Source organism: Podarcis muralis, chromosome 17 (assembly GCF_964188315.1).
Source record: "Podarcis muralis chromosome 17, rPodMur119.hap1.1, whole genome shotgun sequence".
Taxonomy (NCBI): Eukaryota; Metazoa; Chordata; class Lepidosauria; order Squamata; family Lacertidae; genus Podarcis; species Podarcis muralis.
The window spans coordinates 9,139,277-9,166,335 of record NC_135671.1 but is presented as its reverse complement, the minus strand read 5'-3'; the positions used below and the strand labels follow the sequence as shown (position 1 = coordinate 9,166,335).

General features: G+C 44.7%; 1 protein-coding gene and 1 gene segment (V, D, J or C); both read right to left on the bottom strand.

Moving 5' to 3' along the window:
• The window catches only part of LOC114588187 (T-cell receptor beta-2 chain C region-like), a 49,636-nt gene that overhangs the window by 9,646 nt on the left and 12,931 nt on the right, over positions 1 to 27,059 (bottom strand). The window contains 1 exon segment of the C gene segment in view: positions 9,154 to 9,205. Coding sequence covers positions 9,154 to 9,205 — 52 coding nt within the window.
• Positions 18,043 to 25,412, bottom strand: LOC114588190 (anionic trypsin-like). The gene is made up of 5 exons (XM_028713186.2): positions 25,350 to 25,412; positions 23,638 to 23,797; positions 21,603 to 21,856; positions 20,516 to 20,652; positions 18,043 to 18,313 (listed from the first exon to the last, which is right to left on the bottom strand). Exons 1-5 carry the CDS (start codon positions 25,387 to 25,389, stop codon positions 18,164 to 18,166), a joined length of 741 nt encoding a protein of 246 aa, XP_028569019.2. The 5' UTR covers positions 25,390 to 25,412; the 3' UTR covers positions 18,043 to 18,163.

Genomic DNA, 27,059 nt, shown 5'->3' with positions numbered 1-27,059 from the left:
GTTGTGAGAATGGCCACACCAGCAGTCCTCTTTAGGGCTGATCTGTATGTACCACCATCCTCTCTAGTTGTCAAAAGGATTTTCAGTGAAAACAAGTAGTTCTGGAGGAGGTAAAGTTTCAGGGTCAACAAAGACTGTACAGTAGTACCTCGGGTTAAGAACTTAATTCGTTCTGGAGGTCCGTTCTTAACTGTTCTTAACCTGAGGTACCACTTTAGCTAATGGGGCCTCCCGCTGTCGCTGCCACGCAATTTCTGTTCTCATCCTAAAGCAAAGTGCTTAACCCGAGGTACTATTTCTGGGTTAGCGGAGTCCGTAACCTGAAGCGTCTGTAACCCAAGGTACCACTGAAGTCCTTTGACCTACCTCTTAGGTAGCAAATTTGTGTCTGGGGTATACCACTTTTAGACTGGGAGTGAGGGGCTCTCATCACTGAAGCCTGCTCTGGTGAGGGTGGAAACACATTTGTCAGACAGAAATCGAGGCTACAAGAACTCTTAAACCCGAAACATGGAACGTTTCAAGTCAAAGAAATTCAGTCGCGTGAGCCCCCACCTGCAATATGAAATAGGGCGTCCATATACAGTGGTACCTCAGGTTACATACGTTTCAGGTTACATACGCTTCAGGTTACAGACTCTGCTAACCCAGAAATATTACCTCTGGTTAAGTACTTTGCTTCAGGATGAGAACAGAAATCGTGCTCCAGTGGCGCGGCAGCAGCAGGAGGCCCCATTAGCCAAAGTGATGCTTCAGGTTAAGAACAGTTTCAGGTTAAATACAGACCTCCGGAACGAATTATGCACTTAACCTGAGGTACCACTGTATTCTTTTACCACCTTGAGAACTAGGCCAATGTGGAACTCCAGAAGTAGCTGTTGACCTTACAACTAGTTTTCCTCCTCCAGAAACTACGACCAGTGTGGTGTAGAAATCCAGTGAGGTGTCGTGGTTAGATTGTTGCCTGACAAGGACCTGGGAGAGCAGGGTTCAAATCCTTACTCGGCCACTTGAAACCCACTGGGCGACCTTGGACCCATCTCAGTCTCTCCGCCTAACCTTAACTCACAGGGTGCTGTGAGGATAAAATGGGGTTGTGGGAGAATCATGTATACCACATTGAGCTTCTCGCAAGAAAGGCAGGCTATAAAAGCAACAGTGATAACTGTTGAGCCTGAAACTACAAGTGAATGGTTATGCATTCATGGTTAATTGGCTCTCCTCAAGGAGCCCTGTTCCCTGCCAGATCATAGCAGCTGGGGTGGGCTGTATGCCAATGTGGTCCCCCCACCCACCCCCCAAAAATCCATTTCAGAAGAGGGGTTTGCTTCAGGACTGCAGGAGTGAAGGAAATGGTTACATTTCTACCCACCTACCCCTGCTGCAATCCCAGTAATTATCATTCTCTCCCAGCTGTTGCTGCTGCTTGCATTTTTAAATGCTTGCATGTTAAATGCAGAGATATCCTTAACACCACAACTCACCTGGCCCTAATTCTGCCCTTTTTCCTTTCTTCATATCCACCAGAGTTAAGTCCTGAACCCAAAACCAGATCCCAGAGCTCAGCCAAGGCACAAGATAAAGTGCTGCTTTGCCCTCTCCTGATATCATTTTTTTTTTGTAGAGTTCATGGTGGGTTGTTGTTTTTTTTAGTCAATGTTTTCTCAGGTTCAAATCCATACAATCCCTGGTTCAAATCCCACCTCAGCCATGAACTCATGGGTGCTCTTAAACTATAAGCTATAATAATTTTGATTGTTGTTGTTATTCTCACAGGGGTCCTTTTTCCTGAATGGGTTTGTATCGTACTTTGAATTGTGGCCATCGTGCATTTTGCTATTTTAGTTCCTCTGTGCCCCCTGCCTGCTGCCCCCTTGGTTCCTTTTAAGAGTGGATATTCTGACACTCAACTTGGAAATCTTAGAGATGCCAGCGTTTTACTTCCGCACACAATCCAGCCAGAGTAGAGTGGCCCCTTTAAGATTCAGCAGAAAAGTGAAGCCTGTGCACCAGTCCTTCCTAGTGAAATCAATGGGACCAGTTAAAGGAACTGGGTGCTAATCATACAGTCCTACATGCCTTGCAACCTTTGGCAAATTTCTTGCCTACCATTCCACCCACTGAGAGAACCCAAAATGCCAGCCAATCCCAACATTCATTTAAAGGGTCCCACTCATCCTCAAAAACATTAGTGTTTCTGATAAGAATCCCTCAGCAATTCCCCCCCCCCAAAAGTGTGCTTTAAATCTCATCTTTTTAAATGTTACAATGCAAAACAAAAAACCACAAACCTTTGCCCAAATCATTTATGGCTTCCCGAGTCCCTGGATTCTGTAGATTAGTTCAGCTGAGGTTTGCATCAATTGCACAGACACATTTTTAATTTATTTGCTTCTGCTTTCTCTCGTTCTGCCAGCCCTGTGGCAAGACTTCCTTGCGCCCACCGTTCATGTGTTTCTTACCTAGTACAGTGAGCCACGTTCCTTGTCCGAAATGCAGCTTTTCAGCGGAACACGGCATCACGTTCCTGTAGGCAAACCTTTACTAAGGAGCTAAAGGCACCTAGCCTCCCAACATCACAAAGGTGAGGACAGGGAATGGTCTGTGTGTTTGTTGTGCTTGTTCCCACACCTGAGCTGCCTCCCATGATCCCCACAGCTTAAGGCTTTGCCTGCTTTAATTTGTGTGCTTGGCTCCACATTAGGCGTTTGTCTTCCAGAGTCTGGTGAAGCCAGACGTGCTAATAAACTGAGGTTGGAACTAGGTCGGTGGAGTTTCCCAAAGTGCTTGAAATTGACCATCTGGGACAGAGGGTGAAAAAGGACCTAGAAGTCAAAAGGTCAAAAGGAGCCTAGGTAGTGGGAAAGAATGTGGAGTTTCACTTCTAAAACAATTCTTTCTTTACTTTCTTTCACTTACACTTATGGGAATTCGGTTTGGGGACAATGGCAACTTATATAAGCTCCTCAAGAGCTCAATAAATAGAGATTTGGGAAATCCCAGAAGAAGCACAAGACACACACACACACCTTTCCATTTTCTCTGGTATTGTTAAGATGATGAGAACCAATAAATGAAAGGCAGTGTGTTCTAGTGGTTAGAGTGCCCATCTAGGACTCAGCCATAGTCTATCTCACAAGGCTGTTGTGGGGAGGAAATGGAGGAGGGCAAGCAATGAGAAAGAACTAGAGATGCTACCTCAAGTGGAAATAAAATAATCAGACGATGACATTGCCGTACCTCACATAATTGTCACTCCTGCAAAATTTACCATATACAGTAAATCGTTAAATGTGAGCAGATATCTGAAGTGCTTTTGCAACCCTTAAAATGAGCCATTATTTTAATTCCACCCCCCACACTGCCAACCCCTTCTGCTTACCTAAAACAGTCAGTCGAGTTCCTTGGCCAAAGCTCAGAGGGTTATTGTAACACAGTGTGAAACCGTTATCACCAAAGAGGGAATATCTCTCCTCAAAGATTGGGGAAGGTCTCTCAAAGAGAACACCACCTGCGCAGGCAACCGCTTTGCCCTTAACTTTTTATCTGGCTGCCTGTTGTTGGGAAAAGCCTCTGGCCTAACAAACACAGCAACATCTGCAAGCCACAGGTTCCCCAAACTTGCTCCACAGCTTCCCAGATACTCCTGGAACATAGGAAGTTGCCTTGCCCTAGATTAGACTATGTATCGTCCAGACAGACTAGTATTGTCTAGACCAGGGGTCAGCAAACTTTTTCAGCAGGGGGCCGGTCCACTGTCCCTCAGACCTTGTGGGGGGCCGGACTGTATTTTTTTTAGGGAGGGGGATGAATGGATTCCTATGCCCCACAAATAACCCAGAGATGCATTTTAAATAAAAGCACACATTCTACCCATGCAAAAATGTGCTGATTCCCGGACCGTCCGCAGGACGGATTTATAAGGCGATTGGGCTGAATCCAGCCCCCGGGCCTTAGCTTGCCTACCCATGGTCTAGGCTTTCCCAACCTTTTGCCCTCCAGATGTTTGGGACTACAGCTCCGATCATGCCTACTGGACATGCTGGCCAGGGTGAATAGCTGCTAGAGTGCAGAACATCTGGATGGGACTAGGCTGAGAGACAACTGTCGTGGTATATACACTAGCATGGTCAAATGTAACCCACGAACCAGGTGGTCGCAGGTATGGGCAGCCACAATCCCCATCTTTCCAGTGCTTATATTTCTAAATACCATGATCATGCTATTTACTCCTAATGTATTATAGCAACGACTGCCTTGTTTATGTAGATGAGGAGGGCTTCTGAAAAATGTGCAGATTCTGATCATATTCATCCTCTGCTGTTTGGAGTAGATGGCAGAGCATGAGGCTCTTAATTTCAGGGCCATGGGTTCGAAACCCACGTTGCGCAAAAGGTTTCCTGCATTGCAGGGGGTGGACTAGAGGACCTTCACGGACCCTTCTATCTTTATGTTTCTATGACACATCAGTCCAGCTAACACATTTATATTTCCTGCTTCTGTCTCTCTTCTCTCCCCACTGGACTTTAAGAAATTGGCCTTTTGCTCTCTCCTTCTTTGTCAGCTTTCAGACTGAATGTGCAATGGATTGCCTGTGGCTACCTTTGAGCCCGATGTATGGAAGTGAGAGCTGGACCATAAAGAAGGCTGATCGCCGGAGAATTGATGCTTCTGAATTATGGTGCTGGAGGAGACTCTTGAGAGTCCCATGGACTGCAAGAAGATCAAACCTCTCCATTCTGAAGGAAATCAGCCCTGAGTGCTCACTGGAAGGACAGATCGTGAAGCTGAGGCTCCAACACTTTGGCCACCTCATGAGAAGAGAAGACTCCCTGGAAAAGACGCTGATGTTGGGAAAGATGGAGGGCACAAGGAGAAGGGGACGACAGAGGACGAGATGGTTGGACAGTGTTCTCAAAGCTACCAGCATGAGTTTGACCAAACTGCGGGAGGCAGTGGAAGACAGGAGTGCCTGGCGTGCTCTGGTCCATGGGGTCACGAAGAGTCGGACACAACTAAATGACTAAACAACAACAACAACCTTTGAGCCCTCTGTACAGTTTTGGGCAAACCAATTCCTAATTTGTTGTTGTTGTTTAACAAAGCTCTCTTTTCTGTCTGGGACAGCTAAGGTTTCCCGCAGGTCAGCCAATTTGTGCCACACAATATATATCTAGTTTTGTTAAGATAGCAACGTGGAACTCGAAAGTATGTTAGATTTACCATTTTTTCAGTACAGAGGTTCGTGAGAAGGTTCGTTTTCTTACCTAATACCGTCAGCCTGGTCCCTGCTCCAAAGTGTAACGGATCAGTGTTTGCACAGCCAGCTACCTCATGAAATAACCCCACTTTGATTCCCCACAAGGTAATCTTCTGTCTGCTATAGTTGGAAAGCTGCTCTGTCAAAGTTCCTCCTCTCTGCCACTACTTCATAAGTTACCCAGTGCTGATAAGACATGAAAAGAAATGAGGCTTTCTGTTGGAAGGCAGAGACATTTGTTTCCTCCAGATCTGTCACAGAAATTAATTGCAGAGCACACTTTATCTAAGGCATCTGTTTCTTGACAACATCTCTCCCCCTCCCCCTCTGACCTTTAATTCCTTGGAGGCTCCAGGACAACGATAGATGAGCTGAGAACGTCACCTGCATGCTCTCTGAGCATGGAATCTGCTACTACATTAGGATTGTGATAATTTGCATGTGTATGAATGGGACTTGAAGGACCTAACACCCCCAGACAGAATTTTCACACCGTTTCATTCTATCTCATAGAATGCTCACACGACTTTGCACACAATACGTCTCAGTGAAGCTATCTCACAAATTCAGAGCCAAGGTTGATGAGACATCAGCAGAGATCCATGAAATGGGTCGCCACCGATTCCTTTTAGGGTGACCAATAGTCTATTTTCAGGGCTGTTGGAGGACAGTCCTGTGTCTGAAGGTGTCTTCTACCTGAGGGCTGTCCAATTATGCAAACTTATTTTATAAATTTGCATCTATACATATAAAATTCCAAGCAAGTTGGCCTCCTCTTTTTGTCATCCCTTTGGGCAGTGCATCTGACCACCCAAAGTCTCCATAAAGCAGGGAGAGGTGGGTGAAGGTATGGTATAAAGCTGTAGTTGGACTACAACTCCCATCGTCCCTAGCTAGCAGGGCTTGTGGTCAGGGATGATGGGAACTGTAGTCCAAAAACAGCTGGAAAGTTTGGGAAACCCTGATATAAAGCATGGTTTGGCAGGCAGGAATGAAAACTTCCATCCAGAGCTTTCCACCACACTTTCATTTTGTCTCTGAAATCACTTCTCTCCAGCAATATTTCTCCCAGTGGAGCTTCATGAATGGAAGTAATCCCTTGTGGGGGGGGGGGGGACCAGCTGGAGAGAAGCAGTTTCATGGAGAGAGCATGGAGAAAGGAGGGATTCAAGCCCCCTCCTCCCTTCTTTCTTTAAACCTCCCCCAGCTTTATAGAAAAATCAGAACAACTTGGGTTTAGTTGTGCCTTTATCACAGGGGTGAGAAACATTTAGCCCTCCAAATGTTGCCAGACTACAAATCCCATAATTTCTGACCACTGTCCAAGCTCGCTGGTGCTGATGGGAACTGTAGTTCAACAATTTCCCTTGCTTTATCACACCCAGCCTTCAGTAATCAGGTGCTAAGACACCAAGTGATGCACAGATGTGAAGAGTTACTCCTTGCAGAGAATGAAAAGACCTCTCTTGGATGTCCCTACTAATTATTTAGCCAGTCTGTTCCTGCACTGAAATGGTTCGTTGGAGACTTGCCACAGACATTTTGCTTCAAACAGAGGTGGAATTTAAGAGTTCCTCCTCAGGCCAAACACCTGTGGAGTTTTGAAGGGGGCCAAATAGGTGTGAATAAGATTAGCTGAAACTCTTTCTCTCCTTCTGTACACACACCAACCTAAGTAGTCCCCAAACTTCTCCTGGAGCAAAATTGCCAGTGAATTTGGAGATTGCTCCTCAGGCAAAAACATCTATTGCTGCTCAGGGGAATCCAAAATAAGTCTTGATGACTAACAAATTTTCTTGGTAGGTGTGCTGATTCACAACATCCCCATTTCATTTTAGGGAACAGTTTAAAAAGGACCTACATCCCAGACCCCTTTGCTTTTACAAACCTCTGTCACAATTAGCCAATTCCAATACAAAAAAATGGAACAGTTCACCATGGATTTTCTTACCAAGTACTGTGAGTCGAGTGCCCTTCCCAAAGTAAGCTTCAGAGTACACAGTGAAAAAGCCGTCACCTAAAAACAATGGCGTTTTCTAACATAGATACTGCCTTTCTCTCGCCTTTTTCTGACCTGCCTGGCCCAACAATTGCCAGCCAAAAAATGAACAAGGGGTGGGAAGGCACGTCCTAATTTCCTCTGGTACAACTGTGTTTCCTGACCATGACCCTTGCAGAATGAAATTGCAGCCTCTATGGTTAACGTATGTCCAGGATTTTCATTGTTTGATTCAGATGAAGATGCATCTTTCTTCCTACTCCCATTTTTAGGTTAAATCTTGAGCATATCAATAGCTCACTTGGTAGATCATGAGACTTCTTAATCTCAGGTTCATGGGTTCAAGCCCTACCCTGAGTAAAAAAAAATCCTGCATTGCAGGGGGTTGGACTAGATGACCAAAGGGGTCCCTTCCAACTCTACAATTATATAACTCTGCTTATTCTCTGCATTTGTGAGAGGGGCACGTTTTTAGCTTCTTACTAATTGGGATATGATTGTAGTCTTGGGACACAGCTCATTTGGATGTCCTCCAAAACAAACATAACTCTTCTCTTGAGCAGGGGATTTTAATTGGGCTTGCACACAGAAAACCTTTCCTGGAGATTGTGTTCCTTATTAGTTTCTACTAATAAACAGAATTTTCTTAGGGAGATAAAAAAACTCACCTAGAACCGTCAGCCTGGTTCCTTGGCCAAAGTTCGGTGGGGAGTTTGACACAGTGTTAAACAGAGCAGCAAGAATAAATTTCCCAGAGAAGTTATCTCTGGTTAAGACAGGGTGATTTAGGAGCTCACAAGTGACTTATCTCATACGGCAAAGATAAAAACAAAACCACGTCAACAGTGTTTTCAGAAAATGATGGGACTTCTTATCTTTAGGTGGGGGAACCTCCAGAATATTTCTCTCCACCCTGCCCTGTCTCCAGACCCATTTCATCTCATAGAATTTCACCTTGACCTCCCTCTGTTTCTCCAAGATAACTATGGAAGAAGTGGGAAAGATATCTAGCAAACCTACCCATGGATCAACCAAGTCCCAAGGGGGCATCTGCATGTTAGATTTTACTGTAGCAAAACCAGTCTCGTGGTGGCACTTTAAAGACTAATAGATTTATGGTGTATGATGTGCTTTCATGGAGCAGAGCTTGTCTCTGGCAGATGCACAAAAAGTTATCTCCAGTTGGGAGATTTAGGATGTGTGGCCAAGAAGCAAAGGTCAGCTGTAGGGAAAGGTGCCAGACAGGACTGCTGCTGCCTTTTCTGTGGCATGTCCCTTTGGCTCCACTCTGCAAACTTTTTCTTTCTTGGTTCCCCTGTATACCTGCATTTAATTGCGCTGCAGTCTGAACCAAGAAAGTCACAGGACTCTCCGTTGCTTGTAAAACCTGTTTGTTCTATTTATATTTTAAGCCAGGACATTCCACAACACCTATTTTATGTATAATGCTTCTCTCCTTATTTAGTATTATCGCTTTTTTAAAAGACAGTTTGAAATGGGGAAGGGTGCATACCAAAGTATATATTCTGCAGTCTAAAGAATCAAATATGTAGCTTTGGAAAATAATCTCATATGCCCAGGACTGAGATGATTTGTTTAAACTTAAGGCTCTAGAGAACAAACTGAAGGGAATGTTGTTTGCCCAATAGTGGTCTAGGAAGAGGGGATGTCTTCAGACAGAAAGGGTCTAAAGTACACACACACACACACACACACACACACACACACACATTTAGTTTGGTCTCGTGGAAGTTCAGCTGCCATGCTTTCCTCCAAATAATTGTAGTTTAATGAGGGTGCTGAGCAATATTCCCTATCCCTGGCAGAACTACAGTTCCCAGGAATGAGGGAATGATTATTCAATATTTCAAGTTATGGTTGAAGAAGTACTTACCTAAAACAGTGAGTCGAGTCCCTTTCCCAAAATACAGGATATTGTTGGAACACTGTGTTACCAGGCTTGGTAATATTGCCCATACTTTGCCTCATAAAGTGTTTTGAGAGCAGGGTCTCCAGAATGATATTCCCTCAGGGGCAGATTCCTAGAACGAGAAAGAGGGTCACTGTGAGAGGAGATATTATTTAATAAGAGTGAATTCAAACAACTTCTCATCACAACAACTGAACCGCTTAAAGACCTACCTTAAAAACTTGCGGGGGCAATAATTGTGCAGAGAGGTGATTATGGAAATCCACCCTTAATGGAAGTAGTGAGGATTTTTTAGTCAGCCCCATCTTTCATGAGAAATCCAATAAACAGAAGGTCTCTGTGGGTTCTTCTACCCCAGTGTTCTTCAACTGATGGAGCATGATTCAGAACTGGAATTCATGCCAGCAACCTCAGCTGGGTCACTCCAGGGGTACCAAATGCCATCTTCTTTTTGTAATTGTTTTTAAGGGGAAAGAGGCATAGAGAGTGAGAATGATGCATGCAGAGAAGGGGGAAAGGACTGAGAGAAAGAGTAGGACACCTAAGATGGTTTGGGCCACTTTGGAAGTCTTGTGGGTTAGGAACGTGGGACAAAAATTCCAGAAATAATAATAAAATGAACGAATGAATAAAATATGTGGCCAAATATTAAAAGCGGTTCTTCGATTGGAAATAATGGTGGCTCCCAAGTCTGAAAAGGCTGTGGAGTTCTGCATTGTTAGATCTGCTGTGAAACCCTGGCTAGAGCCCATTTGCTAAGCAAGGGAGGGTTTTTGTAAAGGCCTCTTGAAGAAATGAATCATTGTGAGCCCCCTGTCCCCACAATGATTTACTCTCATACAGTAATGGCTCCTCCCTGAGTTTCACCACAGACACCAACAGCCAAATGAAGGTTTCAGCCAAGTCAGGGAACAGTGGTAGAGCTGGTGGGAACCGTCAAAGACATGTAACCAGACGCAGAATTTCCTTAGGGGGCTCCTCCGCTCAGGAAGCCACAGTGACCCATGTTTCCTCCCCTCCTCCTTATTGCTATGCCAGCTGCCATATATAGTTTATATAGTCTTCAGGGGCATGTGATGAATGGTGAACCAGAGGTAGAGCTATCTGCCTGCCTTCCTGTTCAAAAAAAAAGGAGCTTTTAATTCTATAGAAAAGTTGTACAGAATAAAAACGAAACATTTACCAGAGAAAAGCTAAAGGATACACTTATGATGTAGGTCAGAATGCAGCTGAGGACTCTCTAGCTCAAATTTTACCTCATGGGCAAAATGGAAATCATAATCCTAGCCTACCCAACAGACAGGTACCCAATCCTTCCAATAAGGATTCCTGAGGGAGCTCTTTAAACAGCCAAACCCCCAAATTGTTATTAAATGCTCAGCGATGCATGTATACCTAGGCGGAAAATATTTCTTCTATGTGAGATGATTAAAAAATGCAGCAATTCTCTCTTAAGAAGCCACTTTTATTTAAGGTGGTATCTTATTTCCTGTTAGCCAATCCAATCTGATTCTCCGATTCATGGGGGAGGAGCTAAAATCTTGCACAAGCTCCCTCCTGATTTGTTCTGCGCACATGACTATACCAGTTGCGTGAATATATATAATAGCACATGACTGAACGTCATACAGAGCTACGGGGTTGGGTGGGCATTCCTACTGTCCATGAGTGGAAGTTTGTGGAAGGTAATCTTTTTTTGAGAAGGGGGCGGGATCCAATATTTTCTATTCATAGTGTGAGTTCTCCAAAGAGTAAAGGCAGTTGTTATATTCTTAGAGCACTGACTAAGGTTGAGTAAGTTTTGACTAAGTGCCCCAATTACATTCCTTTAAAAAAAAAAAATTTTCCTTGAGCAAGTTTGAGTGGATGGAATTTTGCAAGTTTTCAATATGGCTTAATTTGAACCAAGGGGGTGGGGGAAGCCTGCTATGGAGGGTGTTGATTGGCTAGTATTTGTGATGTCATCTAGCTGCGTTTGACCAGTCTACAGACACATTTTATAAATGTTCTGAAAATGATTTCATTTTTAATAAGATGAGAAACACACGTCTCACAAAAAGATTAAAGGCAGATAGGAAAGGACTGTTTTGTGAACCACTGCTCACACACTTTTCTTTCAGTTAGCATTTTTTAAGTTTACAATGTTCCATTGATAAAGTTTCCAGATAATAACTTTACAATAAACTGAAAACAACATATGGCTGCACATTGCCATTGTTATTGAAATTAACACTCATTTCTCCATGAATTTACTGGGTAAATTTATTGCATTCTGTCATAGTAGGTTAAACTGATCTTTATCACCACAGACCAAATCTTTTCAATCCATTCATAAGAGGTGAGCTTTCCCCCCATTTTTTTTTGCAATTACTTTTTTTTTGCTGAGGAGATCAAATTATTTACCACCTTTACATTATTATTCCTTATTATAACATCTTTTAAGTTGCCAAGGGGGGAGGAAAGCCCCCACAAAATTTGCAAATGCCTAACGTTTATGAAACAAAGTTCATATAGGATCCGGATTCTATATCTTTATAGATATCTCCCATGGAGAAGATCCAAAAAAAATGGAGAAGATCCATAACTGAGAATATCCATTTTGGAGCACAAATTTTGACCTTGCACAGAGCAGCATATTACGAAAGATTACCAAAGTCCATTCCTGGAGGCAACTGGCTGAGCCGAGTGTTCCTGAGGGACAAACAGAGAGGCCTGAAGGACTACATTCACTCCTGAGTTCCTCATCTCCACCCTATAGGACTGTTTTTGTGGAGAGCAGCTGAAGGTTTGCAGCATTGTGCGGCTCCAGAGGAACAGAAGTACCTGGCAGCATCCTCAGGTCTCAGCTCGCTTATTTGCAGGGAGCAGTGCTTTTTATCCTCGCTTCCCATCGTGAATCGCCCGCCTTTAAACCTGTCTTCAAAAGAGGGCTCTGGAGTCCCTCTAACCAGGATACCAATGAATTCTAGCTCTCCTCCTGCTGCCGGCTGCCGATACCAGTACATCCAGCTGTGGTCTATGCCAATCTGGTGGCAATTCATTTTGGCTGTGTCTCCAAGCTGCTTTACTTCCCACTGGGGAGTCTGGGAGAGAAACAAGCGCTGTTCTCCATCGCAAAGAACTGTCAAGAGGCAAGGAAAGGATGCAATCAGAAAGGCTGTAGGTTGTATCCAGTGTCCTGGTGATCGGGAACACGAGCTACACAACAGTCAAGAAAATATAATTTATCCATAAAAAATGCCATCCATGACTTGGTCTGTCTCTTTCAACCTTTGTTTGGTCTCTGCCTGGGGTCTTCCCACTCACCCCACTCTTCTAATCAGGCTTTTGTGGATTTTAGCAGTTTGAAAACCTGCCAAACTTATTTGATCAGAAGTGACAGTGGGGCAGAAAGAAATTATCTGTCTACCATGGGGCAGATGTCTCTCCCACCACTTTCACATTTTAAAAGCAGTCTTTCACCAGCCTAATTCATTCTCTCTCTCTCTCTCTCTCTCTCTCTCTCTCCCCTCCCCCGCCCGCCTCTCCCTCTTACAAAGAGGCATGAAGAGCCACGAAAGGATCAAGAGCAGGTGAGACATCATTTCATCTGTACACTGAACTGAGCTCGAATGATGAAAGAGGTGAACTCCTGGCACAGACCGTGAAGGAAATGATGTCAGTTGATTTGCACTTCCTGTGCCCACCCTTTCCAAACTGGCCAATGACAGCTCGAGATACGTCAAGTCCTTCTTGTTGTTGTTGTTGTTTAGTCGTTTAGTCGTGTCCGCCTCTTTGTGACCCCCTGGACCGGAGCACGCCAGGCACTCCTGTCTTCCACTGCCTCCCGCAGTTTGGTCAAACTCATGCTGGTAGCTTCGAAGACACTATCCAACCATCTCGTCCTCTGCCGTCCCCTTCTCCTTGTGCCCTCCATCTTTCCCAACATCAGGGTCTTTTCCAGGGAGTCTTCTCTTCTCACGAGGTGGCCAAAGTATTGGAGCCTCAGCTTCACGATCTGTCCTTCCAGTGAGCACTCAGGGCTGATTTCCTTAAGAATGGAGAGGTTTGATCTTCTTGCAGTCCATGGGACTCTCAAGAGTCCTTCCTAATTTATTAATAATCTCTTTGGACTCTGCTGCTTGAGAGCAGGCCTTGCGCTATGCAAGCATGGACAGGTGTTCATGGCTGGCACTGGAAATCTCACACACACCCCACACACCCACACACAAAATACATACACACACAATCCGGGGGCCATTTCAAGTGTGCCAAGTAGGGTCAATGGAATGCCATAGCCCAACCGTTGACCTAACGTGTGGCCTGGCTTGCCCCCATGCTGGATTTCTGGCCTCTGTAAGTGACACTCCCCAAATTCGAAGCATTCGGTGTGCAAACACCCCATTTCCCATGAATCAGGGCATCTTGGTTCACTCCCAGAAACCATTCCTAAGAGCCCAAGCAGCTGAATGAAATGTTAAAGGGGAAGTACCACAACAAAGCCTATGTCCTGGTTGTCAGGAGTTCAGCCTACACTCAAGTAGGACTCTGGCAGAGACACATGCCCGACTGGCATGTTCCCTCCCTCCTGGTCAATCGTTCCAGAGCTTCAAAAGCTTTCTTCAGCCCAAACATCACAGTGACCGATGCCAACTGACACCGGTACACTTAGAGATCTGCAGAGTTTGCGCAGTTGTGTAACAGACCTCAGCAACTCAGCATTTTGGCTAATCTACTTTATTTACATATAAACACACATGGAGCACTGCAACATGGCTCCCTCTCTCTCTCTAGCATCAGACAACAAAGAGAAAAAGAACAAAGTCCCACTTCACGGAACACAGTAACACAAACATCCTGTCTCCATCACTTCCCACTCTATGGAGTCAAAACACATACCTGACTGCAATCATAGATCAGGAATTCTAACACTGTTGTGGGGTTTTGTATGTAGAATCTGTGGGTTGGATCCAGACTTATAGTGCAATCTTATTGTGTCCCATTTCCCCACGAGTAAATGATGGCTTGTGGTGTTAGGATGGCACAAAGATTCAGTCTCAAGCTATACCCAGTGTTATAAGAATTCTAAGGTCTCAAAAACAAGATACAGTAAATGTTCATCGGTGCACAAGGTAAACACACATACGTAAGGATATAAAACACATGTCTGAAATAGTACAGGAGAGCAATCCAGAAGCCATCTTAATAACCCCAGATATTTATTCTACAGAAGGAAATATCTTGGAGAAACTTTTCCCAGGAGTACTTTTCAAATCCTGTCTTAAGGGGATATTTTGTGTATGAATAGGGTATGTCTGTGACCTGGATTCTTACCATCTCAAAAGAACGGCCACACTGGCTAAGTAATGCAATCAGTGGCCATTATCAAGTACAGACGTACCTCAGAAGTCAAACGGAATCCGTTCTGGGAGTCTGTTTGACTTCCAAAACATTTGGAAACCAAAGCACGGCTTCGGATTGGCTGCAGGAAGCTCCTGCAGCCAATCGGAAGCCACAAATAGCTTCCAAAAATAGTTCACAAATCAGAACAGTCATTTCCGGGTTTGTGGTGTTCAGGAGCCAAAACGTTCGAGAACTAAGCTGTTTGAAAACCAAGGTACGACTGTATCTTGTCAGACAGGAGACAAGCAACACTCTCAAAATTTCTGTGGGAGACTGCCTCTTTCTGTGACATGTGTATGGTGCTTTTCGGGTGGTCTTAGGCTAAGGGGTTGGGCAATGTCAATTAATTCCGAGCATGCACAGTGTGCTGCAACTTTCAGTTCCTCCAATTATTTTGCATCCCTGCACCCACATGACTAATGCACAAATGCGCTCATGGGTAAAATACATGCTCTGCCCGTTTTCTTGGCGTGTTTTAATGTTTGATGGAGCAGGTAGCAAAATACGTGAACGCTGTCATCTCTCTCCAGTATATGATAAGTCAGTATTAATAACTAACACTCAATTCTACCAGGGCTGTCATTTTGTGCTTTTTAAAAAAATTGGTTGATGGACTACCATAAATGCTTGATTGACAGACTGAACATATTTGCAAACATTTTTCAACACATGCTCCCATCTGCATCATTTCTACCAGTCTGGCTTATATTAAGAGGGTTTCTTTCTCTTGAAGAGTCAAAGGCTTCTGTGCATACTGCCATCTGCTGTCATGCTGAGCAATTCACTGTCAAGCTGTCATGCAATTCACGTGAACATTGATTTGTTTTATTCATTTCATAACATTTAAAGGTAAAGGTAAAGGGACCCCTGACCATTAGGTCCAGTCGTGGCCGACTCTGGGGTTGCAGCGCTCATCTCGCTTTATTGGCCGAGGGAGCCGGCGTACAGCTTCCGGGTCATGTGGCCAGCATGACTAAGCTGCTTCTGGCGAACCAGAGCAGCGCACGGAAATGCTGTTTACCTTCCCGCCAGCGTGGTACCTATTTATCTACTTGCACTTTGACATGCTTTCAAACTGCTAGGTTGGCAGGAGCAGGGACTGAGCAATGGGAGCTCAACCCGTTGCGGGGATTCAAACCGCTGACCTTCTGATCAGCAAGTCCTAGGTTCTGTGGTTTAACCCACAGCACCACCCGCGTTATAACATTTATATTGTTGTAATTGATTGGGGGAGGGGTGGGAAGCCTCAAAGCGGTTTGCAAAAGATCATCATCATTATTTAAAGTTCAGAAGGAATTTTAAAACATTACTGTTCATAGATCCTGACAACCTTGATATCCCAGGTCAGTTCAGGGCCACTCCAAGGTGCAGGATCAGGCCTTGGATTGGGGCCCCACGTACAGCCCTGGTATTTTTGACATTTTAAGAAATGTTTCTGTTCTTTAAGAGGAAAGTCGAAACAGAAGTGGAGAGAGGAGCACAATAAATGTTTAAATGAACAAATACATGTGATAGTTTAGAAATAAAATTGACAGGCAGCCCACCTATTGCACAGGCAAGGAGTGGCAGAGGAGGTGACCAAATCTGTGTTTGTTTCATGGGCCAACCTAGCAGATCTGTAAACTCCACTGTGAACCCAGAGGGAAGCCTAGTTTTAGGGTTGCCGTATTTCAAAAAGAAAAATTCCTGACACCCACAAAGTGCCAGGCTTTTTTTTTAGGAAGACCCCCAAATTGTTGAACTTTTCTTTCCTGTCATACAACTGGGTTTCCCCTGACATTTTGCCGACTCAGCAAAATTACACACACACACACACACACACACACACACACACACACCGCCATCTTTACACCTGAAAACAAGGACGTGTCAGGAATTTTCCTGATGTATGGCAAGCCTACCTGGTTTACTTCTCTAAACTGGGAGGGGGTTACACAGCCACTCCTGATTTGCAGGGACATTTTTGTACACCCCCTGTATATACCCATGGAAGCTTTTGTTTTTCATGGCGGGAAGTCCCTAAAGCGTCCAGCAGAGGGAAGCCTCCAACTGTAATCAGTTTGAAGCAGGGGACAGAGTTATTGCGGGATATTCTTCACATAGATCCCATACCTTAACTAAATCCACATACAACAGGGAACGAAAGGCTATCTAGAGAACTAACAAATTGCCTGACTCTGCACATGGTATCCGTCAAAGGCTGATGCAGAATTTCTGCCTTCCCAAGATGGAAGACAAACAAGCAGGCTTCAGACTGAAGGATCTTAGTCTAAGTTCCTCCACTTCATACCCTCCAACATTTCTCTGATGAAAATAGGGACATCTTTGGCTTGCCGATCAGAAGGTTGGCAGTTCGAATCCCCACGATGGGGTGAGCTCCCGTTGCTCCGTCCCAGCTCCTGCCAACCTAGCAGTTCGAAAGCTCATCAAAGTGCAAGTAGATAAATAGGTACCGCTCCGGTGGGAAGGTAAACGGTGTTTCCGTGCACTGCTCTGGTTCGCCAGAAGCAGCTTAGTCATGCTGGCCACATGACCCAGAAGCTGTACGCTGGCTCCCTCAGCCAATAAAGCGAGATGAGTCGGCCATGACTGGACCTAATGGTCAGGGGTCCCTTTACCTTTACCTTTTACTACTATATTTTACTATTTATACCCCACCCATCTTACTGGGTTGCCCCAGCCACTCTGGGTGGCTTCCAACATATATAAAACCATAATGTTTAATGAACATTAAAAAACTTCCCTATACAGGGCTGCTCTCAGACGGCTTGGGGATGGCATAGCTCTATACCCACCAACATTTCTCCAATTAAAATAGGGATGTTCTAAGTAAAAACAGGACATTCTGGGATCAAATCAGAAACCGGAACGTCTTCTGTAAATCTGGGACTGCCTCTGGAAAATAGGGACACTTGGAGGGTCTGGCACTGCCGAGAAAAAAGGAAGCGCTGCGGAATTTAAATTTGATCTTTGCATTGCAGCATGGTAATGTTATTGTGCAAAAGTCGCCTAAAATTCATATTCTTTTCCTGTTAGATATTTGTTTGTTTGTTTGTTAGTTGCTTTATCTGGCCCAGGGCAACTCAAAGCAACTTGCAACCAACCAACCAACCAAAAAAAAATAACCCATGTGCAGTACATACATTAAAACAAAAGGGGGAAAGAAATACATTTTAAAAAAACATCCCACCTTCTTCTAAAAGGGTTGGGGGTTAGAAAATCTGAGTTTGCGCAGTGTGATGCTGTTTTTAATATGTTAACATTTTAAATGTGTTTTTTCCCTTTAGTTTTTTTTTATGGGTTCTTTTGTAATTGAATGTTAGTTGTAAGTCGTCTTGGTAGGAATCATCATAAATAAAGAAATGCACTTTATAAATAGGTTAAAAGGAAGTGGAAATATGAAAGTGAAAAGTGCTACAGATATGCCCTGTGATTGGAGTGTGGTGAAAAGAAAACAGCCACGAACCAGGATAGGTTTAGTAATCTGTATTCATTTATTTCCTTAGAATTCTTTTTTTATATTGTTATTAAGACGAATTACATGAGAAGCAAAGGGTGCTAGTATGTTGAAACTAGAGGATGAATTGCTGTCTTAGTTAGCAGCAATGGTTTCCTGGATCCAGTCAATATAGTTGCAGACCTTGGTGTAGACTCCGGGGTAGCCAGAGAGAGCACAGCCCATTCCCCATGAAACGATGCCCTGGAGCTCGCCATTGCAGACCACGGGGCCACCGGAATCACCCTGCGAGACAAAAGAGGTTGCAAGTGAAACATGGCATGCATGCAGCCCAGGTCATGTTGCTTTTCCTTGTACGGCAGCAAAAATATCAATTAAAAACACAAGAAGTGCCAACAGTGGAGGAATGGCAGATGAAGATGATGGTATTTTGGGAGCTAGCCGACCTGACCGGAAGAGTCCGCGACCAGAAGGAGGAGTACCAGGAGGAATGGATGAAATTTAAAGACTATTTCGCTAAATATGCTAAGATAACTTAAATAGAAATACTTGCAAGTACCAGATTGGCTTAGGATTTAAATATGTGATAGAATAATATGTCTAAAGTTAATATGAAAAGAAAGAAAGATGTTAACTAAGTAAATTTTATGAGAAATTAGTTTTGGAAAACTCCTACAATGATATACATTGAAACTCAGCCAGGGGGGTTCGAGGAAGTCGAATGTTAACAAAAGTGGAACTATTACAGTTAGGATTTATGTTTGTTTGTTTGTCTATGTTTGTTATAAATTTGGAAAATCAATTAAAAAAATTGGAAAAAATATCAATTGAAGTCTTGTTTTCCCTTGAATTCTGGGAATCTCTCTTCTCCATGTCTCTGCCCCAGTTTTGGGGCTTCTCCTGCCAGCCCACAAGAACAGAAGGGCAGCAGCAACCAGAGTTCTCCCGTTCTCACAGTAAAATGGTCGCACCAAGCAAGTGCCCAGATAGCATGGCAATGTTGAAATAGGTGCTCTACAGCAAGCGATGAGCCAAATAGTCAGTTTTGGTTTCCAGACTTAAGTTTAGTTCTCCACATTTTCACTTAAGGTTTTGTGTGTGTTTTTTAAGTCCTCAGGATAATTTATCAGCATTTTTGCGTGAATTTCTCTGAATATACACATTTTTATATGGCTAATATACAGATTTTTGCAAAGCAATTTCCCGCAATATACTGCAGTTTTGAAACGTTCTTTTCACCAAGAATTCATTTTTAGACACACTTTATCCTAGCACGTATGTATTTTCTGTTTATGTGACTTGCTTAAAGAACTGCATTGCAATATTCGGAGATGTGTGAATTTAGGGGGAGAGCTGTGCTTTGGTTTGTGAGCGTGAATTATGTAGGTTTGCCTTCACATGGGAACTGAACTGAATTTCTGCCCCCTCATTATGCTGCAGCATAGTTGCTTTACAGTGTGAATTCAGCCTCTGAGGAAGGAAGCAGTGATTCTTGCTTTGAGATGCTGATTTCGCCTTCAGACAAAGTGTGCAGCCTGATCCTTAGCAAATATCCCCACCTCCACTACAGAATATGGTGCAAGCAGCATAAACACAAAGTGTACAGTGGTGCCTCGCAAGACGAAATTAATTCGTTCCGCGAGTTTTTTCGTCTTGCGATTTTTTTTGTCTTGCGAAGCACGGTGTCAGGAAAGTTTTGGAAAAGCTTCAAAAATCACCAAAGTCTTTAAAAACCTCAAAAAAGGCTACCACACCGCGTTCTATGAGTTGCTCCTCGAAGTCAAGTCGCAACTGTATTAACGGTGTTAAGAAAAAGGAAACAAACTTGCAAGACGTTTCCATCTTGCGAAGCACCATAGGGAAAATCGTCTTGCGAAGCAGCTCAAAAAACAAAAAACCCTTTCGTCTAGCGAGTTTTCCGTCTTGCGAGGTACCACTGTATTATGCAAACATGGGTGTAGCCAAGGGGAGGTGGCAGGGGGCAGCTGCCCCCCTCATCAGGTAAAACAATAGAAATACTTAACTAACTGACCAATCACGTCCGTTCTGCCCCCTCTAACAAAAGGCCTGCCCCCCCAAAAAATCCTGGCAACACTCAGGCATGCAAAGTTCAAGCTTTGCTCCCACTCAGGACTGACATCTTACGGGATACCTGTAACTATTTCTGGCTGCTGCCAAAGAAAGCTGAGTGGCAAAAAATAATAATAATAATAATTGTGGTTAATTACAGTGGTACCTCGGCTTACAGACGCTTCAGGTTACAGACTCTGCTAACCCAGAAATAGTACCTCGGGTTAAGCACTTTGCTTCAGGATGAGAACAGAAATCGCGCGGCGGCAGCGGGAGGCCCCATTAGCTAAAGTGGTACCTCAGGTTAAGAACAGTTTCAGGTTAAGACGAATTAAGTTCTTAACCTGAGCTCCCACTGTATTTTCAAGGGCCCGGAGCTCCTCATTTAACAGTGGAACTAAAGGTGAATCCTCTCACCTGGCAGGAGTCTTTGCCGCCCTCCAAGTACCCGACACAGATCATGTTGTCAGTGATTTGCCCTGGATAAGCATCTCGGCATTCAGCATCAGCAAGAATGGGAGCGTTCAAGCACTGGAGAAGGTCAGGGTAGTTGACTGGAAGGAAAGGGGAAAGGGGTGTAACTAAGACAACAAGCCAGGAATGTTGGGAAGAGAGATGTTGTCTATCTTTGTGGGCCTCTAGCCTTATGTAAAAGGCACGAGGGCTTCACTGATCAGCAGTGGCGTAGCGTGGGTTGTCAGCACCCGGGGCAAGGCAAGTAATTTGCACCCCCTAACCCGTGGATTTGCGCCCCCTAACCCGTGGATTTGTCCCCCCTAACCCTAACCCCCAGATGTTGCGCCCGGTGCGGCCGGCCCCCCCCTGCACCCCCCACGCTACGCCACTGCTGATCAGCTCACAAGATATCAAACTTGCCGGGGTGCTTCCATTTCATTTCATTTCATTATTGAATTTATATACTGCCCTATACCTGGAGGTCTAAGGGCGGTACACAAAAAATATCACAATATATAAAATAAAAAAAGAAACAATAATCCAGTAACAACCCCCCCCCCCAAAAAAGGAGCCACATTTTTAAAGGGTATAGGATTTCAATCAGGTCAACCAAAGGCCTAGTTAAAAAGGATCATTTTTGCCTGGCAAACTTCCCTGGGGAGAGCATCCTACAGGCGGGGAGCCACTGCAGAGAAGGCCCCTTCTCGTGTTGCCACCCTCCGGACCTCTCGAGGAGGAGGCACATGAAGGAGGGCTGAGAAGATGATCTCAGGGTCCGGGTAGGTTCATATGGGAAGAGGCGGTCCTTGGGGTATTGCGGTCCTGAGCCGTTTAAGGCTTTATAGGTGAAAATTAGCACTATGAATTAGGCCTGACATCTTTTCTATCTGCCCCATCAGACCTTTGGGGATTGATGAGAAAGTGGGCTGTTTTGTTAGCTGTGGAATTAGGTACTGCTGAGATGGGAACCTTGGTTGAAAGGTAGTTTAAATAGTCAGTAAGTAAATAAATAAAAGCGATGGATTGACTAAACCACGTTCATACTCACCTCCACTGCTAAGAGTGTTGCCCCACCCTGAGATCAAGCATTCAGTTCCGGCAGCTGCGCATCCGCTAGGCAAGGTGATGGGGGTGATGCGTGCGGAAATCTCGGCATTGGAGCTCAGCTTGATGAGCATGATGTCGTTATCCAGGAGCCAAGAGTTGTACTTTGGATGGCGAATGACCTTTTCGGAATTGATGAACTGCTCGCCTCCTTCCACCTGCATAATGTCGTGTTCTCCAAGCCTCACTTCGATGCGGCTGCAAAATCAAGTGTTGACAGGGTGCTGAGCGCACTGTGCGGTGTCTGGCCTGTCAGGGGCTGGACTGAGGAGGAATGGTGGGGGGCCGCGCCCCCCTTCTGCTGAACCTTCCCAAGAACAGGAGGACAGTACAGTGGTACCTCGGGTTACATACGCTTCAGGTTACAGGCTCCGCTAACCCAGAAATAGTGCTTCAGGTTAAGAACTTTGCTTCAGGATGAGAACAGAAATCGTGCAGCAGTGGCACGGCAGCAGCGGGAGGCCCCATTAGCTGAAGTGGTGCATCAGGTTAAGAACAGTTTCAGATTAAGAACGGACCTCCAGAATGAATTAAGTATGTAACCAGAGGTACCACTGTATAGATTTAGAACAGTGGTTTGCAGAAGGCCACAGTTCAGAGGCTGCAGAGGGGGAAACCTGGGAAAGATTGGGAGAAGAACAGCAGGAAGAAGAAGAATCGGGGGAGAGACAGCTGATAGATTCAGTGTCTATGGAAAGCATTCCTGACCCTCCCCTCCCAGGACTAGGCGGGCATTGCAAGTAGTAGAACAGAAAGCTCAGAGGCAGAAAGCTCAGATCAACCACCGTAGGGATGACTTAGAATAGGAGAGACAGAGGGGTTTGGACTTCACTAGGAGCAACCCCATTATTTATAGAAACTGCATTCCTTTGTCTCTCTCTGTGAATACTGAATAAATAAATTCTAATAATAATAATAGCTATATATTTATATCGTTCCATTAATTGTTGTTGTTGTTGTTGCTATATATTTATTTATACACCCCACACCTTTTTACCTGACATAAAAATATGAATTGCTAAAAACACAGAAAAACATATAATAAAAAACCAATTAAACATGCATCGATAGAGATATATATCTATTAAAACCATACAAATTATTACAATAAAAAACAGCCTGGTACCAGCCCGTTCATTAGAATGACTATAAGTGGTGCCTTTCTGCTGTTCCTGGAAGTTTTGTGGGGTTTTTTGTTTGTTTTTTAAATTGCACATTAGATTTGAGATTTCATGTAAACCAGTTAGAAGGTTTACTACAATAAAATGGCTGAGCTCTGGCACTTCTTTTTCTAGAAAAATAGCACTGAAGTGGTAAATAAATTATGTTCAATAAAAAATGGAAATAATCCCATCGAAGCTCTAAGTACACAACACAATTTAGCGGAAGGTGTGAGACTCAAGACAGAGAAACTTCTCTTTGTGGCTCAATCCTCATGCTCAGATCTCAGAGTCCTCTTTAAGTTCAGAGGGGAATGCTTGTTTGTTTGTTTGTTTGTTTGTTTGTTTGTTTGTTTGTTTGTTCGTTCGTTAAATTTATATCCTGCCCTTTCCCCAAAGGGACTCAGGGAGACATCGGGTACTGTGAGACAGAGTTTGACAGATGGCATGAAGTCTCTGGATTGGATGGGTCTAGTATAAATATTAGAAATCCTGCCTTTTGCCTTTCCTGGATCAATAGAGGGCTTTCTTCATTCTACACTTCAGGATCTAGTTCAGCGCATTGTCCTGGAAGACCCACCCAGAATATGCTTTCAAAATCTATATTCAGATGCAGCTACCGATGGCTCCATCATGGCGATAGGCTGTGGTGTTGCTTAGTTACATAAAAACGAGAGGGGTCTACTCTGAACAATCTGGAGCCCTCGAAACCCACACTGGTTCTTACTATTCCTAAACTCCAGCTCCGCTGAAATGTTGAGATCTTGTGGGTTTGCAGTACAAACACGGCAATGGAGAAAGGAAGCGTCAGTCACTCACGATTTGTAGCAATGAGCAGCTGAGACAACCCATTGTTCATTGATGAGGGAACCCCCGCAGAAGTGGTACCCAGAATTCAGTGACACTTGGTAGGGGACCGAGTTCTTCTCGCAAGTGTATCCTCCCACAATCTTGTCGTCATCATCAAAGGGGCGAGCAACTGACAAAAACAGGGGAAATCAGAATGAGCACGGGCTGCAAAGTAACTTGGATTCTTCAGAAAGCAAAACAAAACCCCAAATTAGGCACAGTTTCTTATTGATAATATGACCTGGCCTTGAAGTTAAGGTTAAGAAGGCAGTGGCTCGATCCCTTGAGTTTCATGTGGTCACATCTCAGGAATATCTATATTTCTGGTTCTTAGGGATGTGCAAATCAGTTTTACATATGTTCACCCATAGGACTGCTCTGTCCAGTTCCCATACAAATCTGAATTTAAAAGACACTGCATGAAGATGCACATATAAATATATGTCTTTTTAAATGCATGTTTTTTATCTCTTCTCAGTTTCTGTACAGTGGTGCCTCGCAAGACGAAATTAATTTGTTCCGCAAGTTTTTTCTTCTTGCGAGTTTTTCTTCTTGCGAAGCACGGTTTCCCATAGGAATGCATTGAAAATCAATCAATGCGTTCCTATGGAGACCGTCCGGGGACAGAGGGGAAGCGCCGTGCGCCTTCCCCTCTGTCCCCAGACCTGTTTAAAGCAAGGGGCAGTGGGGAGAAGATTGCTTCTCCCCGTTGCCTGCCCCGCAATCTCCGGGGACAGAGGGGAAGGCGCGCGCGCCTTCCCCTCTGTCCCTGGACCTGTTTTAAAGCAAGGGAAGGGGCAGCGGGCAGAATCGCTTCTCCCCGTTGCCGCCCCTTGGTTCAAAAGGGGTCCGGGGAGAGAGGGGAAGGCGTGCGCTGCGCTTCCCCGCTATCCCCGGAGCTTGCGGGGCAAGCTTCGTTTTGCGAAGCAAGCCCATAGGGAAATGCGTCTTGCGAAGCGGCTAAGAAAACGAAAAACTCCTCCGTCTAGCGAGTTTTTCGTCTTCCGAGGCATTCGTCTTGCGGGGTACCACTGTATTTTCTGTATACTGTACCTCGGCCCAGTATACCTGAAGGAGAATCTCCACCCCCATCATTCAGCTCAGACACTGAGATCCAGCTCCAAGGGCCTTCTGGTGGTTCCCTCACTGTGAGAAGTGGGGTTACAGGGAACCAGGCAGGGGGCCTTCTCTGTAGTGGCACCCACCCTGTGAAACGCCCTCCCATCAGATGTCAAGGAAATAAACAACTATCTGACTTTTAGAAGATGTCTGAAGTCAGCCCTGTTTAGGGAAGTTTTTGATGTTTGAAGTTTTACTCGACCTCGGCCCTCCAGATGTTTTTGGGACTACAATTCCCATCATCCCTGACCAGAGGTCCTGCTAGTTGGGAGCATGGGGGTTGTAGTCCCAAAACATCTGGGGGCTGAGGTTGCCTGTGCCTGATCTACAGCAACAGTCTTACCTAGCATAGACCTACAACTTCAGAACTCTATTATTTTCTAACCTCCTCGTTACTCTGTAATAAATTAATTTACAAATCACCTTTTACATCTGTCTCAAGGTGATATGCAGACATACCATAAAAAGAGCTAACAAATTCTTTTCAAAGCAGTACCCAAAACCCACTGGAAACAGGGGCTCATTTTGTATTCTTTTAAAACCTGGCATTTTGAAAGACTCACCTGCTGCTCCCAGGAAGGCAATGACCAAGAGGAGTTTCATGATGTCTTCTCAGTGGATTCGTCAATTACAACAGGACTTTCTGAAGGCATCTCTCCACATTTATACCTTCCCTAGGACCTTATCTCCTCAGCCCAAGGTCCCACCAGCTTTCCACTTCCCATTGTCTTGCATGAGCTTGGTTAAAATAGACCTTGCAAGTGCCCAAGGTGATAACATAACCCCAGGTGCCTTATATCTGAAGTGAAACATTTCTAGGAATTGAGATGTGGTGGTGTGTGTAGTTCTGCCAGTGTACACAGCTGAGTCCTGTCTTGGGCCCTGTTTCCGCCATCTTGGAGGCTTATGAAACATCAAAAATCCTGTAAACATGTTCTGTGTGGGCTACAGCCAGCCCAGGGGACTGCAGCATTCTAAAGCCCGTCGGTAGTGCAGAGCATGGAATTATATGGCAGATAAATGGCAGGCCCATGCTGAGCTTTGGCCAGACTGGACAGGAAATATACAGTGCCGAGAAAACCACCAAGCCCTGATCATACATTGTTCTGACCTTCTTTAGCTTTACAGAGAATTTCATAACCTAATAACCACACTATTCTGGCTAGGGAGGGTTGTGAATCCTTTGTAGCTACAGATCCCACACACAGACCCTCCAAATTTCAAGGACAGTCCCAGATTTAAAGAAGCCATTCTGGTTTCTTATTTGATCATGGAATGTCCCGCTTTTCCTTAGGACGTATATTCATCAGAGAAATGTTGGAGGGAATGGAGTTATGTGGCCCCCAAGCCAAGGAGATAAGTAACTATACAGTGGTACCTCAGGTTACATATGCTCCAGGTTACATACGCTTCAGGTTACAGACTCCGATAACCCAGAAATAGTGCTTCAGGTTAAGAACTTTACTTCAGGATGAGAACAGAAATCGTGCTCCGGCAGCGCGGCAGCAGCAGGAGGCCCCATTAGCTAAAGTGGTGCTTCAGGTTAAGAACAGTTTCAGGTTAAGTACGGACCTCTGGAACAAATTAAGTACTTAACCTGAGGTACCACTGTACAACCTTTAGATGACACCTGAAGGCAGCCCTGTAGAGGGAAGTTTTTAAATGTTTCATTATGTTTTTATATATGTTAAAAGCAGCCCAGAGTGGCTGGGGCAACCCAGTCAGATAGGTAAAAGGTAAAGGGACCCCTGACCATTAGATCCAGTTGTGACCGACTCTGGGGTTGCAGCACTCGTCTCGCTTTATTTGCCGAGAGAGCCATCGTACAGCTTCCGGGTCATGTGGCCAGCCGCTTTTGGTGAACCAGAGCAGCACATGGAAACACCGTTTACCTTCCCACTGGAGTGGTACCTATTTATCTACTTGCACTTTGATGTGCTTTCGAACTGCCATGTTGGCAGGAGCAGGGACTGAGCAATGGGAGCTCACCCCATCGTGGGGATTCGAACCCACCGACCTTCTGATCAGCAAGTCCTAGGTTCTGTGGTTTAACCCACAGCGCCACCCGCATCCCTCAGTCAGATAGGTAGAGTGGTATTATTATGATGATGATGGTGATGATGATGATGGAATAGGACATCCTTATTTTCATCAGAGAAATGTTGGAGGACACGAGCTTTATGTGTGTGCACCATGCCCAGTAGGAACAGTCATGCCCCAGAATGCCCCAAGTGTCCTCAAATAAAAGGTCACCTCTTGCCTGCTAAAGGCAG